The sequence below is a fragment of the Camelus ferus genome, chromosome 30, assembly GCF_009834535.1.
Source record: "Camelus ferus isolate YT-003-E chromosome 30, BCGSAC_Cfer_1.0, whole genome shotgun sequence".
NCBI lineage: Eukaryota > Metazoa > Chordata > Mammalia > Artiodactyla > Camelidae > Camelus > Camelus ferus.
In genome coordinates this window covers 19491383-19507661 of record NC_045725.1, presented here as the reverse complement: position 1 = coordinate 19507661, position 16279 = coordinate 19491383, and the positions used below count along the sequence as shown (strand labels likewise).

Below are 16279 nucleotides of genomic sequence, written 5' to 3'. Positions count from 1 at the left end.
TTTAGACTCGTGATCACCTCAAACCCAGTAACACTGTGTCAGGTTTAGTGGCTAGCTGTCAGTCCCTGAAGATTAACACAAAAAATTGGAATGTAATTTCCATTTCCTAGAAGCCCTGGGAAATCTGTACTGGATGTGAGTTCCTCCCAGAATTCTGGAATAGATTCATTCAACTGTTTATTCAACAAATATTTGGGCACCTACCATATACTAGGCAGGGCTAGAGGCTAGACCTCTATTTGTGACTGAACCACTTATAGTCCCTTTGTGGAAATTGCAATTGTAGTTTATTTGGCTTGGGTAAGACTCAAGGAACTTCCTTCATTCATTCCCCCAGGGATCCTTAGGGACACTGACACTCCTACTGAAGATGAGGGAAAGGACCCCAGAATAAGGCTAAGTGGCTTAAGATACTGGCAGATATGTCTGAAAATTGATGGTCTCGCCTTTGTCTTAATATTGAGCCCATATGGTGGACTGTCTCTAGGAACTCAGACACAGTCAGTGGACAGGATGCCCACATTCACCAAAGCCATGCAGTAACCTTCCAGAAGACTCCCATTCACTGACCTCCTAGAGTGGAGTCCTTTTGGAATCTCTGGGAGGTGGAAGGAGGTGGGGATGCAGTGGAAGGAAAATGTATGGGAGATTTTTTTTTTTTTGTAAACATCTTTAGTTTAAAGATCCATTGTATTTGTAAAAACAAACAAGCAAATAAAGAAAACTGTAAGAAGCAAAGATTGGTGACATCTTGGTTTAAGGAGATCCTGAGAATATAGGCTGTGATGAAGGATTTCTCAGGAGGAGAGTGTGTATCAGAATGAGAGGAGGGTGGGTACTGAGACCTTTGTCTCTGTAAGAAACAGACGTGAGTTCAAACAGGACATGAAAATGAAAAATGAGCATCCACATCAAAAGTTGATAAATACCGCCCTGGGATTGGGTACCCCATGGAGAAGGATTCATTTTCTACTCACTTGCACAAGCCACTGCTCCAGTAAATAGCCATTAGTGGTATGAGGTCTGGTAATGAACACATTACTTAAAACCTTCACCATCTGTCCCGCTTTAATCAGAAATGCAGTGAGAATGAATTTCACAAACACAGTGATAAGCCAGCGAAAACGCCCAATAAGAGCATTTTAATACGGCATATGCTCCTTTGGCTAGCAGCACGATTCTGCTGCATCATATTTGTTTTCCAGTGTCACTGATTTCGCTCTGTTAGAATTTGAAAGCATGAAGGCGCTTTGGAGACCATCTAGTTCCTCATCATTTCACAAATGAGGACAGTGCAAATGAGGAGCTATTCCACTGTCTTCCAGTTGGCAGTTCACAGTCCTTTCCGTGATGCCCCTATCTTCCCTGATGCCGGATAAAAAATGATATCCTTGATTGCTAAACCATTTAGATGTCAACGTACGACAAGGATTTAAATTGGTATCCACTCCCCCTTGATCAGTAGGGTGAAGGAGCTCTTGAGCTCTTCAGAGGTGTGGTTTGGGGAAGAGTGGATGCCCGCTGGGTGGTGCTGTGAACGCCTTTCTCTTTCCAGAAGACATTGTCCCCGAGAAGTGCTGGCTGGTGTAGTGTGATTTTCCGTGTTATTAGTGAGGAGGTACTAGGGACCCAAGCTAGATGCTGGAGCCCTGACCAGGGCAAACCATTTACTTGTCCAGTTGCCTGGTCTCTTTGAACCCTGATTATGAAGATCCATTAATTGAGAGTAAGTCTATTAGGAAGAATGTTAAAAGCCATTTTCCTTCCTACAAATTCAAAATATATTATCAGCGATGTGTTTCTTTGATGATCCACGTGTCCTAATAAACTTGCAAAGAGCATCTTGATTCTCAGATCCACTAGGGCTACACCAGAAAAATAATCTATATGTGACAAGAATGCTACAGGAAATTTTTGAAAAAGTTAGTATAAATTTAAAAAATAGCAGCACATAAGATATGAAGTGTTTGACTCCTTCAAATTATTAGAGATTCAGGCCTTAATATGTGCCAGAGAAGCATGTAGACCTTTCACATACTATCTCCAATTATCCCAACAGTTCCATATTGATAGATCTCCATTTTTAGGATGTTCAAAAAGTCAAAAATATGACAAACAAATATAGAGTGAATACATGTTAGATGTTTTATTCAACTCATTAATTAATGAGGAAAGCAGTAAGATGGTACTACTGGTTTAAATAAAATATTTTTTGAAATGGGCTATTGATATGCATTTTGAAAAAAAAGAATATAGAATAAGATTACTAGGTTTAGATACAAAGCTGGTTAATATTCTTTAAGGCAATTAAATCATAACCTTTTGGATTATCTTTTTTACTAGGGGGAAATCTATGAATTAACACTGCAACCTCATAGAGTCAGGGCTGCAGTCAAATAATAAATAATAAAGTCAAATACAAAGAAATTCTCCAAGAGAATAAAAACTCCTTGGCTCAGGATATTAAACAATGACCCAATATGACATTAAAATCATATAGTTTGATTTCTAAGCTTTGGTTAATTTTTTTTAGCGGTGATAAAGTCTAGAGAGGTTAAAACCTTGGCAAAAATTACACAGTCCCAAAGTTTCAAAATCAGGTCAGGCCATGTCCAAAGACTTTCCAATGTTTTTGCCATACGGTACTGCCTATTATTTACCCATATAAATATTGCAGAAGGAGTGATTTTTAAATAGCACTGTAAATAATGTCAAAACATCTATTTCCATCACATATAAAAAAAAGAATGCAATCATTCTTGGGTTTTCATGGACCTGTCTATTTTCCTTTTGAATGGAAAGAGTTTGGTTTAATAATGACATTATTTAGATAGTCTTTCTCAATGTCAAAATTTCTCATATCTTAATTAGGATGTGACTTTATCATTTGTGACCTTGATCCTTCACTAAAAATACATTTACTACTTTTCCACTTTCTCACGGATGCCATGTGAGCAGGTAGGTATCGAGACAAGTGCAGTAGTGTCCTTGGATACCAACAACTCTGTGTAACGGAGGAGAAGCAGGTGTAATGTAGGGAGAGTTGGTGCCTGCAGAGAGATGAGCAGGCAGTTAGCGTTGGGGGTGGGATGAAGCCAGAGTTCTCCGGACAAGTGAGGGCAGTGAAGACCAGTCTTTGAGCTACTTGTAAACCATGCGGAGAATACCTGACCAGGCTTCACTGGGGTGGGTTGTAACAGCTCCAAGTGAAATTAGCTCTTTAACTCAAAATATAATTCTAGTATTACAATAAGCATCTTTTGTGAACAGTTTGCAAGAATGCCTTGCCAAACACATATACACACACAGAGAGAGAAAACAAGAGACAAAGGGAAAGACAGAGACAGAGAGGAAAAGAAAAATGCAAAAACTTGTACTTTATTTTCTCCTAGGAAAAGAGAACCCTGCTGGAAAAAAAACTGTCTTTGGAAAACAAGCTGCTGCATCTCAAATACAACGCTGCTTATGCTAAAAGGTTTGCAAATCGACCTCCTGAGTGAAAGCAGTTCCCAGGGGTCTTCTCCGCTGGTCCATGGCCAGTGGAGAGAAGGCTACCGTCCCCCAAGGAAACAGGAAGCCTGAAAGTACAGGAGGAAGGGAGCTTTCTTAGAATTAACAGCCAAGCACCTCGCCTTCCCCACCCACTGGGGACTCTGGAGAGGGCAGAGTTCACTGGGAGTACAGGGAAACTGGTATGTGTGTTGAGGGAGGGGTGTTAATCCCTTTGAAGAGTGAATGAGCCTGTCCCCTCCCTGTTTATCCTTGCATCCTTGCTGCTGAAGAGGATGCTGTTGAGGGCTCCATTCCCTTGATGCTTCTGATTTCGTTAACAGATCTCTGCTACAGCCAGCATTAAATTGGCTGGTCCACAAGTGAGATTGTAAGATCATTCTATGGTGCCCCCAAATTTGTAAAGAAAGAAGGAAATATTGTGAAAAACATCCTTAGTTCCTGGGACTTATTTGCAAATACTCATAATTCACAAACAGTCACAGTCCTTAGTTTGCTGGGGGGGCGGGGGTGAATTTATGGACCTATGGATGTCACCACAATGGCTTGACTACTTGGCTACAGATTCTCTGGAGTTTCATGTAAAATTCATATCATGTGAAATTTACTGAACTTTTTCTTTTCCTTTCCTTCCTTTTTTTTTTTTCAATTCTCAAAAAAAAAAAAAAAAAAAACAAACACTTAGGAAGTTTACTTGTTACTTTGAGCTGAGTGTAGAGGTATTCACTTCGCGAAACGACAAGAAAATGAAATCAGTATGAGTCAGATGCTTGGGGTTAAGGCAACAGAGCCTTGGCTAAACCACCACAGATAAAGAGGAGTTCTGTTGGGTTAAGACCGGAGAGATCTGGCCACAGAGAAGACGAACTCGTGGGAAGGCAGGAGGGCAGCCCTCTAGCACCTAATGTGATGTTAAAAACCAGGTTATTTTGTTGATCCTGTTCAGTCATGGGTGTTTGTGCGGTTTCCTTCTTCTCTTGGTCTTTGTTCTTCCAGGTTCATTACCTTTTCCAACTTTTTTTTTTTCACCAGCTGGTTTATATTCTCTGTATTTTCCGTGGAATTCCAGAGGAAAGAGTCCGACTGGCCCTAAGACCACTTCTTGTGTTGGGCAGATGGATCATGGTTGACCAACCCCTCCATCCAACCAGCAGCCGTTGGCAGGTGCCCCCTCCCAGGCTTGTGGGTGACCTCCCCTTAGTCAAGGAACAGCCTAGGGCCGCCTCCCTGAGCAGGGAGCTATGGGTGGTTTAACTGCCCGTAAACATAGAGAGTGGGTTTGACAGGCACCATGACTTTCTTGAATTGCAATGAGCTTCATTCTGCCATTTTGATAAAAAGGTTCAATAGGTTCCAAATGGCATTTCTAATATGAGACAGCATCTCTGAGGATGATAGCTTTTAAGCTTTTATAATTCAGAAAAAATGACCTTTTCTTGCATATGGATATGTATACATTATTATAATATATTAAGCTAACCCTCACAGTTACTTTCAATGGGAGTTAAAAGATTCGACAGAAGCATCTTCTCTTAAAAACAAGGCTGGACTCTGTATTGCTACTGCTGTCAGTACTAACTGACACATGGGTAGGTGGTGCCTTTCGGCTTATAAACAACCCCAGGTCCCTTATTTCATTGAATCCCTCCGTCGGCCTCTCAGCGGGGGGAACACAGCTTCTAACTGGTAAGGTGACCTGTCCAGATTACTCAGCCTTTCAGAAGGTGTAGAGCTGGGAGTTTGGGCTCTCGTGCTGTCACAGCAAAGCCAGTGCACGTTCTGCTCTAGAGGAGATGTGACCTTCTCTCTCTCCTTCCTGGAAACTCCGGAGAAATTCTCTCAGACTGGTTCCCTCAGTCCCCTCTGTGGCTCTGAGCAGAAAGCAGTTTTCCAGCATCTCTGTGCGTGGAGATGTCACGGACAAACACACTGGCCCATTGTAGAGTCATCCTTCCCAGAAACACCTTTGGGGTTTGTAAAGGCAAGTAGGGTGTTGGCTCCTCCTTGTAGACCCTGCTCAGGGATGGCAGGTCGCTTACAGGAGGAGGCAGGGCGTTTTGATGATGGGGCGGCATGTCAGAGCACACTGTTGTGACTCACATTGGTCATCCATCTTCACTGGTTTGCAGGGCTCTCTCGAGCCCCACCCCAACCCCTTTAGTGCCACCACTGAATATAACAATGGAAGCGATTCTGTAAGACATATTCCTGAGTTTGGTTGAAATGTGAACAGAGCTGCTTCCACATCTGAGTTTATTTTCACCTTGATCTGGCTGGGAAAGGTCGGGACCCGGCCTCTCCTATTCTTGTGGTTGTGATCCTCAGTTTCCCTCTCTTCCTCTGTGGACTCATGTTCAGTGATGGCCACCATAAAGGTCCAAAGAAACATCAGCTGCTAAATAGCAGGAGATCTGAGTCCTTCTAGACTCCAGGATGAGCCCTTCATAGCTTCAGAGAGGCTCCAGGATGCCACGCATCTCACTGTCTTCTCTCCCACGTGGGAACTCTGTGTAGAGTTATTCATGTTCCCAGCGCCTGGGTGTGTGTAATGTGCCGGGAGGAACAGCATCGTGGTACATGACACATAGTTCCAGTTGCCACTTTCACTGCATCCCTCTTGTATCTCAGGACCTAGCTCTTTTTATTTCTTCTGCAATTTCCATTCCTAGAAACATCATAATGCATTAACCCCTGATAATGAGTACAGTTTGTGAAGACTTAAAAGGGTTATATTCCGGGATCGTGTAAATATGGCCATCCCCATGTTCTTCATACCCTCTGTAATTATGTATTTATATACTCTGAGTTCTAAGAAAATGTGACATTGTTAACAAAAACGACGTAAAATAAACATAATCCTTCAACTGGAAATAAATTAGATGAAGAGGCCAAGGAGATAAAAGAACAGGTATCCAACGAGGCTGGCCTACGAAATGTGTACCCGGAGGGGCTACGCACCTGTTCAGGGTAGACCACTGACGCAATTTTAAATTTTCTAGCAGCCAACCTAGTGAGGAAATTATGATTAGTCTGGTGATGCACAATGTCCACGTGACTAAAACCAACCAGTTTTTTGGGGGAGAAGTCTAGTTCTTTTTAATGTATCTATAAGGCAAGAGAGAGATTTTCTAGCATATGCTCATAAAAAGAACCCTGAACAATGTCTTCAACTGAATCCTTATAGTAAACGCAGAGGATGTACCTCAGAAAATGCTTTTAAAAATTAGGATAGCATGAGGCTGGAGAATAATTCAATCAAAGCCATTTTAACAGTGAGGCGCTGCGGGCAATGTGGCAAGGCTCAGTAATGCTGCCTCTGATGGTGGAAGTTGGCCCCAAAGCAGATTTGAAAGTATCTTGACAAACAGATGGAGAAGCAGGCCTCCATGTCCTCAGTTCCCTTTGCCCAAGGCTTTGGTGGACATTGGCTGGTGGAGAGATGCTTCTTGCCTAGTACTTATGCTGCGATCATCCTGTGTTCCTAAGACAAAACCACTTGTGTTCACATTTCTGCAGGTTGAAGATAGGACTAGCATGCTTTTGTGAACACGAAGGAATCTAACAGGAAGAAGACCAGAAATGGAACTCCATTCGCTCTCCCTCTGTAGTGGATTAGGAGAGCATCCTCAGTACCTGTTCTCAAAAGGGTAGAGCTAAAATTTTTCTCTCTTTCCTTAGGGCTTTTTCTTTGCTCTTTTGCCATTTCCAGGCTGTGGACATTTTCAGCTCCAAGCCTGGGATCTGTGAGGCAAAAACAAAACCCAGGGGACTCACCGTTGTGTCGTTCCCTGGATCCCCAGGTCCCGAGCCAGTCTTCCTTCCTCTCTCCACCTTCCAGAGTCTTCTTGTGTTTGTTGATGCAAAATGTTCATGTTTGGGGTTAATGGGAAGAAGAGGGGAACACACATCTTCTACATCTTCCTGGAAGCGGAAGTTTTTCAGTTCTATTTTAATTTCAGCCTTTACTTTGTATTTATATTGAGGCATTGGGAGACTGAGCATAAATCCTAGACACAGACATTTGGCCTCTTTTCCTAGGTCTGGCCTTTGTTATATTTCTTCTTCTTGTTTCGCTTTAGAACATTTTTATTAAGACTAAGTGCTTGAGCTGAAAGATAAATAACAGAGATTAAAGAGAGCTCACAAGGCAGCTGATTTAGGTGTCATCTCACATTCAAAGACCTTAAATGGATGACGAGGTTTTTTTTTTTAATTGAAGTGTAGTTGATTTACAATGCTGTGTTAATTTCTGGTGTACAGCATAGTGATTCAGTTACACATATACATACATTCTTTTTCATTATAGCTTATTACAAGTCATTGAATGTAGTTCCCTGGGCTCTACAGTAGCATCTTGTTGTTTATCTACTCTGTATATAGTAGTTTGTATCTGCTAATCCCAAACTCCCAATTTATCCCTCTGCTCCCCACTTTTCCCCCCTGGTAACCATAAGTTTGTTTTCTGTGTCTGTGAGTCTCTTTCTGTTTTGTAAATAAGTTCATTTGTGTCATTTTGTTTTTTAGATTCCACATATAAGTGATATTATGATATTTGTCTTTCTCTGAATTACTTCACCTAGTATGATAATCTCTAGGTCCACCCATTATTTCATTCTTTTTTATGACTGAGTAATATTCGTGTGTGTGTGTGTGTGTGTGTGTGTGTGTACCACATCTTTACCCAGACGTCTGTCAATGGACATTTAAGTTGCTTCCATGTCTTGGCTATTGTAAATAATGCTGCTGTGAACATTGGGGTGTGTGTATCTTTTTGAACTGGAATTTCCTCTGGGTTGGATGACTAGATTTTATATTTATGGAACAATCCTAAGAGAGATTTTCTGCAACTTCCTTTAGTCACTGTTCTAGTGTATTAATGCTGATGAGTCTGAAAGCCCTGTATTTTCAAGAGTGCTTCTAGAAATAATTTTCTTCCTCTTGAGATCTATTTCAGACTTTTATTTATCTTCAGTGAGCTTGATGGTAATAATCTCAGGAAATACACGGGGAAATTTTCTGAGTTTTATATTTTGGAGAACATATCTACCCACCCCACCCTTCCAAAGCCTTTTTCCCCCTTTAGTCCCAGAGTTCTGGGCCATCATAAGACATGATGAGACCATTCTGAATATTCACCTTTAATAATGCGTAGTATTTTCCTATATTATGAATTTTCAAAGTCGACCTGGCTCTGCATAGCATCCTGACTACTTTCTCACGATTCCCCAGGACAGTCTTGAGGCTGACTGCTCTTTCTTCCTTTTCTCTTCTCTTTTTCTCTCTTCTCTCCGGAGCAATTTTGAATCTCAGCACCAGACTTCTGTTTGCTTTCTGTGGTGCTTAGATTCTTATGGCCTCATCTCATCTTTCTTTTTGTGAAATGCCTCTTCAAGTCACTTTCTAATTTTTCTGCTGGGTTCCTGTCTCATTGGTTGGTAGATGTTCCTAAGGAACAGATTATTAGTTATTTGTGTTACTAATATTCTGAGGCTATCCCACTGACTCTCATTTGATGACCAGAAGTTTTTAATTTTTGTCTAGTCAAACTGATCTATCCTCCCTTTGCAGTTAATACTGTTTTGAGTTCCGTTTTTAACAATCTTTCTCTATTCCAAATTCATAAGGATGCACTTCTATTTTATCTTCTGAAAGTTTTTTGGGTCCCCAGTTTTATTCACAATCTACATGGAATTTATTTTTGTTATGAAGTGATGCTAGAATTAATTTTCTCTTTCTTTTTTTTTCATATGAATATCCAGTTGTCTCAGTACCATTTGTTGAAAAGACCACCCTTTTTATGATGTTCTCCAGCATCATCTTTGATATAAATTAAGTCTGTTGGTGTATCTCTGCGATATGTATTTACACGTAAAGTAAAAGTGGCATAGATACTGCAGAATTTGTTTTCTCGATCTTTTATTGATGAATATTTAGATCATATCTATTTTTCATGCTACAACCAACAGTGAACTACATTTTACACAGATTTTGTGACATACGTGTTGTCTAATTGTGTGGTATTTTATAGTCTAAATTATTTCATTCTATAGGATAAATAAGTAGTAATGGTTATCATTATACATTATTTGTACTTGTGCAAGGATTTCTACAGTTTTGTAGAAATTAATTTTTTTCTACAGTAAAACAAACTCTTTCTAAAGCTCTCTCACGCAAAACTGAATGAGGGAAAAAAAAATCAAGACTGTCTTAACTATTGCAAGTTGCCTGACTCTTACTTGGCTTTGAAAGACTGTATTTTATATTAAACGTTACCAAGGCAACCTTAGTGGTTTAGAGCTGTGCTACCCAGAGCGCTCAGAGCATGGTCCGTGGACCAGCAAAACCACTGGCAACACCTGGAACGTGTTGGAAATGCAGACTCCCAAGCCCTCCCCCCGCCTGTTAGAACAGGATGTGCATTTTAACAGGATCCCTGATAATTTAACAAGATCCTCTAGTGCATGTTAAGTTTGAGAAGCAATGTTTTAGTACACGATGTAAAACAAAACGGAGACTTTTTAAAAAATAAGAACACGTTCTGTAGTGCCACATGAATTTCCATGCCCTTTATAATATTTGTAGAGACTATGAAAGTCAGAACTGAGATTGCACTGGATGTTGGCTACAACTTGTAAAACTTTAATAGACTAAAATTAATACATTACTTTGTAAAAAGCTCATTTTCCAAAAGCACATTCCCTTTACCTCTTTCACCAGACAGTATAATCTTGTAACGTTATAAAGGTCGAGATTATGTTACACTGAGGCTTAGAAAGATGGTGTGACTCCAAAGTCACAATGTCCCCGAGCTTGGTGATCTTGTCACAAGGCATTTTGCCTCAAACTCTAATGATATTGGCAAGAAGAGAAATAGTCAAAAGCTATATAATCAATTCCATTTACCTAAATGGAGCTTTGGGAGAGTAGGAATAATCTACATTGGAGCTTCACTCATCTTTCTTTGGTTGATGTGGACTCAAAATATTAGCTAATTTATTCTTTTTTCCCCCCTTGCTTTATTTATAGGGAGTAGAATTACCAGAAGTAGAAAGCCAAAAAAAAAAAAAAAAGAAAAAAGAAAAGGGACAAACTCAGGCAACCCGCAGCATATACTAACCCTGTATCACTGGAAGCTGGTGTCTGATACATACATGTGAACTCTCCATCCCCGGCCCCGCGTTCGGACCCCGCTGTCCTGTATCTGTGCATTCAGGTGGCTGCTGTGTCTGGGGGCTCATAGGTGAGGCACATTAGATATGTCAGTGCTTCACTGGCTTAATGCAGCTTGCCTCAACCACCTGTTGGAGGCAGGGGAGTCACAGGTGACCAGAGAGGAGCTTTTGACATGAGTTGATATCCTCATTTGAGTTCATATCCAAGCTAATCAGAGGCTGCTTCGCGGCTGGTCCTCCTCTGTGTGTCCTGCGTGGCGGATGGGGCCCCGGGTGTCTCACCCACATCGTGCCCAGTAGTAGAGCCATGTGTGAGCAGAGCCTGGCGGTGCAGCTTTGAAAGTAGCTGCGTGATGCATTAGTACATCCTTTCCTCTTTTTTCCCTTTTGCGTTTCCAGTTGCCAGGATCTTCAAATGGAGATTGCCCTCCTCCAGGAGCAGATCTCTCATCTGCAGTTCGTGATTCACTCCCAGCACCAGCACCTGCGCGGCGTCATCCAGGAGGTCAGATCAACCGAGCGTGTTTCTCTGCTTTTTCGTCCCCATGTGACATGGCTGTTTTCAGTGTCCTCTTGTGCCTGTATGCCAACGCCTGGGATGTTCTCAATGAAGATATTTGGGAAATTGTGGTGGCTTTTTAGATATTTCAGTGATTTTTTTTTAAGTGTTCTGAGCCAAAGAATGTACAGTGTTCTGTAGAAGATTTTGTAGATTAAGAGATTCCACCCTTTCTTGAGGAAGACATAATCTGTTTCCATGACGTCGTAGACGGTTAGTTTACGTAGCGGGTGTGTTAGCGCAGGGGTGTAGCCTGGCCCTTCGCTGGGAACAGCTTGGCAGGTGGAAGGGCAGAGGGAACTGTGAAGGCAGCCAGAAGGATGGGGAATCGCATCCTCATCCCAATTACTTCAAGATATATATTCACCTGGTTTTAGAATCGGTTTTAGACTTAAAACCAGACCTTCATTCATTCTCTACCTAATGTTTGTTTCTAAAAGGAGTCCTTTCAAATGCCTTCGTGACATAGATGCAGCATTTGTCCTTGCTTGGCTAGGACCACACCGAAAGGCCAGGGAATTGAGTCATGGCACTTGAGAGTCAGGGAAGACGGAGGGGGCATCCCATGTACTCATTTTATAGATGAGGAAACTGAGGCCCACAGTAGTTGGCAGAGTTGGCCTTAGAATCCATGTGTTTCCTTCCTCCCTGCACCATTCTGAGCTTCATCACCCCACTTCCCCAGGTCCACGGTGCTTCTTGGCAGACGCTTTTCTTGCGAAGAAAGCCAGCTTACCTTAATATGCTGCTGGCTGAGCAGATCTCTGACTCAGGGAGCTTTCCCGCGCCGGGCAGTGGCCTCTGCATCTGCAGGATGACAACATTATGTGGCTGAGACCCAGAAGGACAGTGGTGCTTTCCACAGGATGCATCCTGCTGAGTTTGCTTTAAACAGGTCTTCTAAAGATTGAAATGTTTAATCACAACGTCTGTGTGCTCTCGTCCCCAGGTGCCAGTTTGTCCTGCTATTTTCTGTCGCCTGCTGAGTCTGCAAATGCCTGGGATTGAATTTTGATTATTTGATAAACATTATTTGACCACCGAAACCTGTACAATTTCCGACATAAGGAACTCTTCTCTGTTATCTGACAAGATTTTTCCATTTGTGTTTCCTAATTCTTAGATGGAAGAATTAAAAAATAATGTAAAAGACCAAGATAAAAGGATTGAAAATCTGAAAGAAAAAGTTAACATACTGGAAGCTCAGGTAAGGAGCGAATCTGTCGTGTATTTCAGCGTGAATACGAGTGTGGGTGTGTGTGTGTTCCGTCGATCTGCGAGCCTGTGTATGAACGTGTCCTCTGTGTGCGTGTGCACTTGTGTGGGATGGTGTGCCAGTGTGACGCTATGTCTGAGTATGTCTGTGTGTGGATGTGTGTCTGTGTGTATGTATGAGTGTTTTTTTGGGAGTGTGTGTGTGTTTTCTAGGCATAAGAATTATAGCTTTGCAGGGGAGTTACTCTTAATAATTATTAAAGTAAATAGTTATTAAATTATGAAAATAATAGAACAAATTTAATATTAAATTATTATTAAAATAAATTAAATAAAATACTTAAAATTATTAAAGCATATTAAGTATTAAATATAATTGTATGACATTGTTAAATTATTAAGATTAAGTATTAGTAAATAATTGTTAGAAGTTCATCCAAGTCTTCCAGAATACTTGCTGTACTGGGGAGACAGGGTAATGTTTCTCAGTGTGGACTTGAGCTAGACGCTTGGTCAGGGCCACTCTTGTGTGACGTCCTCTCTAGCCAGGCAGCAGGGTTTGCTGTCTCCTGTCTTGGTTTCTCTGCCACCTCTTCCCACCCACCCACCCGCATCCTGAGGTCCTGAGATGTTCTCTTTCTTTCTCTTTCCTTTATTATCATTGTAATGAAATCTAAGAAAGGAGAGATGACAAACACATGTGCTCAGATTTCCATTTTGAACTGGGAATCTCACACAAATCCAAGTTTACCTGTAATTCCGGAGGTCCGATGTGAAGTAGGGGGTCTAACGCCTTCGTTGTCTCACTTTGCTGGGCAGTCTGGTCTGTCTTCATGGATTTGAGGTGCCTATGTTCCCCAGACTCAATTTTTGTGTTGGAAATCTGTTCCAGTGGTGTAATGCCTATTTCGGCTTCGGTGTCCTACTGCTTTATTTTATTTTATTTTGGGCGGGAGGGGGAGGTAATTAGGTTTACTTATTTATTTTTTTATTTTTAGAGGAGGTACTGGGGATTGAACCCAGGACCTTGTGTATGCTAAGCATGCGCGCTACCGCTTGAGCTATGCCCTTCCCCTCCGACTGCTTTAATTATACATCTGTAGGACAGTTTAATTGGAAAGATTGTTGTCTTTCTCTGATCTTTCACTTTATAATGGTTCTGGGCTCTGGTCATATCTACTTACGTGCCAGCCCTCATCAGAATCAGGGTATCCGTGGTGCTACTGCTTCTGATTCTATCTTATGTCCTTTAGTTGTGTCTCCTTATTTATATCATCCCCAAAGCAACTTTCATTGTCCTAAGTAAAGTGGCCGCTTAACCCATGCATCGCATTAGCCAGTCAGCCTGTTGGTATAATCGTCAGACCAGCACAATGTTTTGCCTCCCACTATACTGCTTTTATATTCCCAAATTCAGCAAATAGTTGCTGATGAGCCACTCAGTGTGACATGGGAAAGCAGCAGATCTGTGTTCCCCTCACGGACACTTCGTGGTCGGATGCAGTCTGCCCACGGTGATGGGATGGCCCCTCTCAGTACTGCCTGAGAGAGTCTCTGTGTGAAGCTGATTTAAGCCACTGTTTTCTAACATTCTCTTTTATTTAAAAAAAAAGGCTTCAAATTATAGCAGAATCTGATGAATGGCTTTAGGGTCTCAAAATTTATCATCTTCAGTAGATAAATCTTTTCCTTCACTGCAGGGAGTGTTACAATGCCCATGTCAGCTTTAAAAAGCCCGTCCAAGCCACATTCATCTATTCAGCAACTAGTATTGTGTGTTTATGATGGGCGGGGAAATGGTCTAAGTGGTAGGTATGTGGTAGGAACAGGATAGTCTGTCCTGACCTCATCCAGCTTTATTTTAATTGATGATACAGACAGTAAATACATAAACAAGCAAATATACAATTTAATTAGGGAAGGATAACTGCTCAGAGAAGAGCAGAACGATATGACAGTTAGGAAGTGATGGGGGTCGGGAAGAGCACCTCGGAGCCTGCGATGTTTGACCAGGTACTTGAATTGAGTGAGCGCTGGAGCCAGAATGAGCCTGTTTCTAGTCTAGTCCTGGTCAGTGGTTCATTATGAAGATCTTAAGCCGGGATGACATGTGCCAGGGTACACTATCTTGCACTACAAACTTAAGACCATTACCTATTTTGAAATAACAGTGTGAGCCAATTCCGTTTATGAAAAATGGCCACCAGAGCTGAACAACGAATCCTTTTAAACACATCAACTTTCTAAACCATACAGACAGTGTACTTCTCTCATCCCTAATAAAAGCACCTGTTTCTTTTTAGGCATGCCACATGATTTTGTTTAACCCTCAAAGCTACCCTGGGAGAAAGTTATTATTTACTATATTCCGTAAAGGAAGAAACTGAAATTCAGAGACATAAGACACTTGTTCAAAATCACTCAGTTGCACTGGAGTCTTCTCGATTTGAAGCACATGCTCTTCCTTGTATGATACCTACTTATCTGGGTGATTGTATAAGTGTGTGTGCATGTGTATATATGCAGGTGTGGGACTGTGCACATATGTATGTATGTATATTCAGAAGTGATATGTTTCTATGTATTTAGAATGTGTATTTAGAAATGAAGTTACAACGTTAAGTTTGCAAGACCATTTATATGTATTTTAGCCATTGTCACAGTTATTGCATTAATTTTTTCCCCCTAATTTCTACTTTTTTGAGTCATGGAAACAAATCCTTTTTTTCTGTATATTCTTTTCTATCCTAGCAGGGATTTTTTCTCACCTCTGCAGGGTGGCTAAAATTCACTCATATAATTCTATTCTTTTTAAAAAAATCTTTAAGGATTTTTAAATCTCTTTTAAATATCACCAGGAAATTTCTGCTTAACTCTGCCAAAATTATTTACTTTTCTTTCTACCCTGGCATATCTTTCATCATCTTAATTCACAGCTCCAGAATTCCTCTCACATTTCATGCCTTCTTAGCTTCTCCACTAATGACACACTCATGTGGAAATGCATCTTCAGAAATTGCTCCATTTTCTAGACTTTGAAGAGTATCCTACTTTATGTTATCACCATCATCCCTAAAATTGAATTTACTTCCAAGAGCGTGTTGCTGGAAGTTTAAAAATGCAGAAATTAGGTTCTTTTGGAACACCGTGTCAATGAACTATCCTTGGATAGTCCTAATAATGGCAGACGTATTCTGGTCAGTGATGTTGTTTTGCAAACTAATGATGTAATAAAACTCATGCCTTTGGCTGTTCTAGTGAAAGGAAAGCATACAAAAGCCCGTGAATTAAAAATAAACACCTAAGTCTAGTAGGTGAAATAAATCATCACAGAAGTTGAAATATACGAAAATAAAGACTGTCTAACGTGATAACTCATGCTTTTGTGCGGCCAGTTGAGAAAGTGGGAGTTTATTTTGGAAAAAATCCACATAGCTTCTACATACTTACCCAGCCACAGGAATATTTTTATTCCAATGCTTGTTGTCATCTTGATACTGTGTTTCAAGTTGCTTCATACCTTGTAAAGTGCTGTAGAGAGAGGAGATTTTCTCAGCCACGAACTTGGCCTTTGAAACATGCCCGCACTTGTTTGGAGCGTATATTCCATTTCACTCCGTTACACAAGGACCATCTTTATCATCAGTTTGTCATATCTGAAGCACATTTCCCAGGTGAGACGTAAGCACTTAACTCTTGAAATATCACAGTGGAATGATTCCTGTGTGAAGACTTTTGCTCCATCTTTCAGTTATCATTCCGTGTAGATGCTGTGGGATAAGAAGGGACAAAATTCCCACCTGGTCTTGGCTTTCCTTAGTCC

General features: G+C 41.0%; 1 protein-coding gene across 3 annotated transcripts in view; it reads left to right on the top strand.

Annotated features, from left to right (window-relative positions):
* CCDC68 (coiled-coil domain containing 68) overlaps positions 1-16279 on the top strand; it is a 43545-nt gene that overhangs the window by 21207 nt on the left and 6059 nt on the right. For all 3 annotated transcript variants that reach the window (XM_006182755.3, XM_032470671.1, XM_032470670.1), the window contains 3 exons: positions 3393-3475; positions 11082-11187; positions 12365-12448. In XM_006182755.3, the coding sequence (XP_006182817.1) occupies positions 3393-3475; positions 11082-11187; positions 12365-12448 (273 nt within the window). The remainder of the gene's footprint in view (positions 1-3392; positions 3476-11081; positions 11188-12364; positions 12449-16279) is intronic.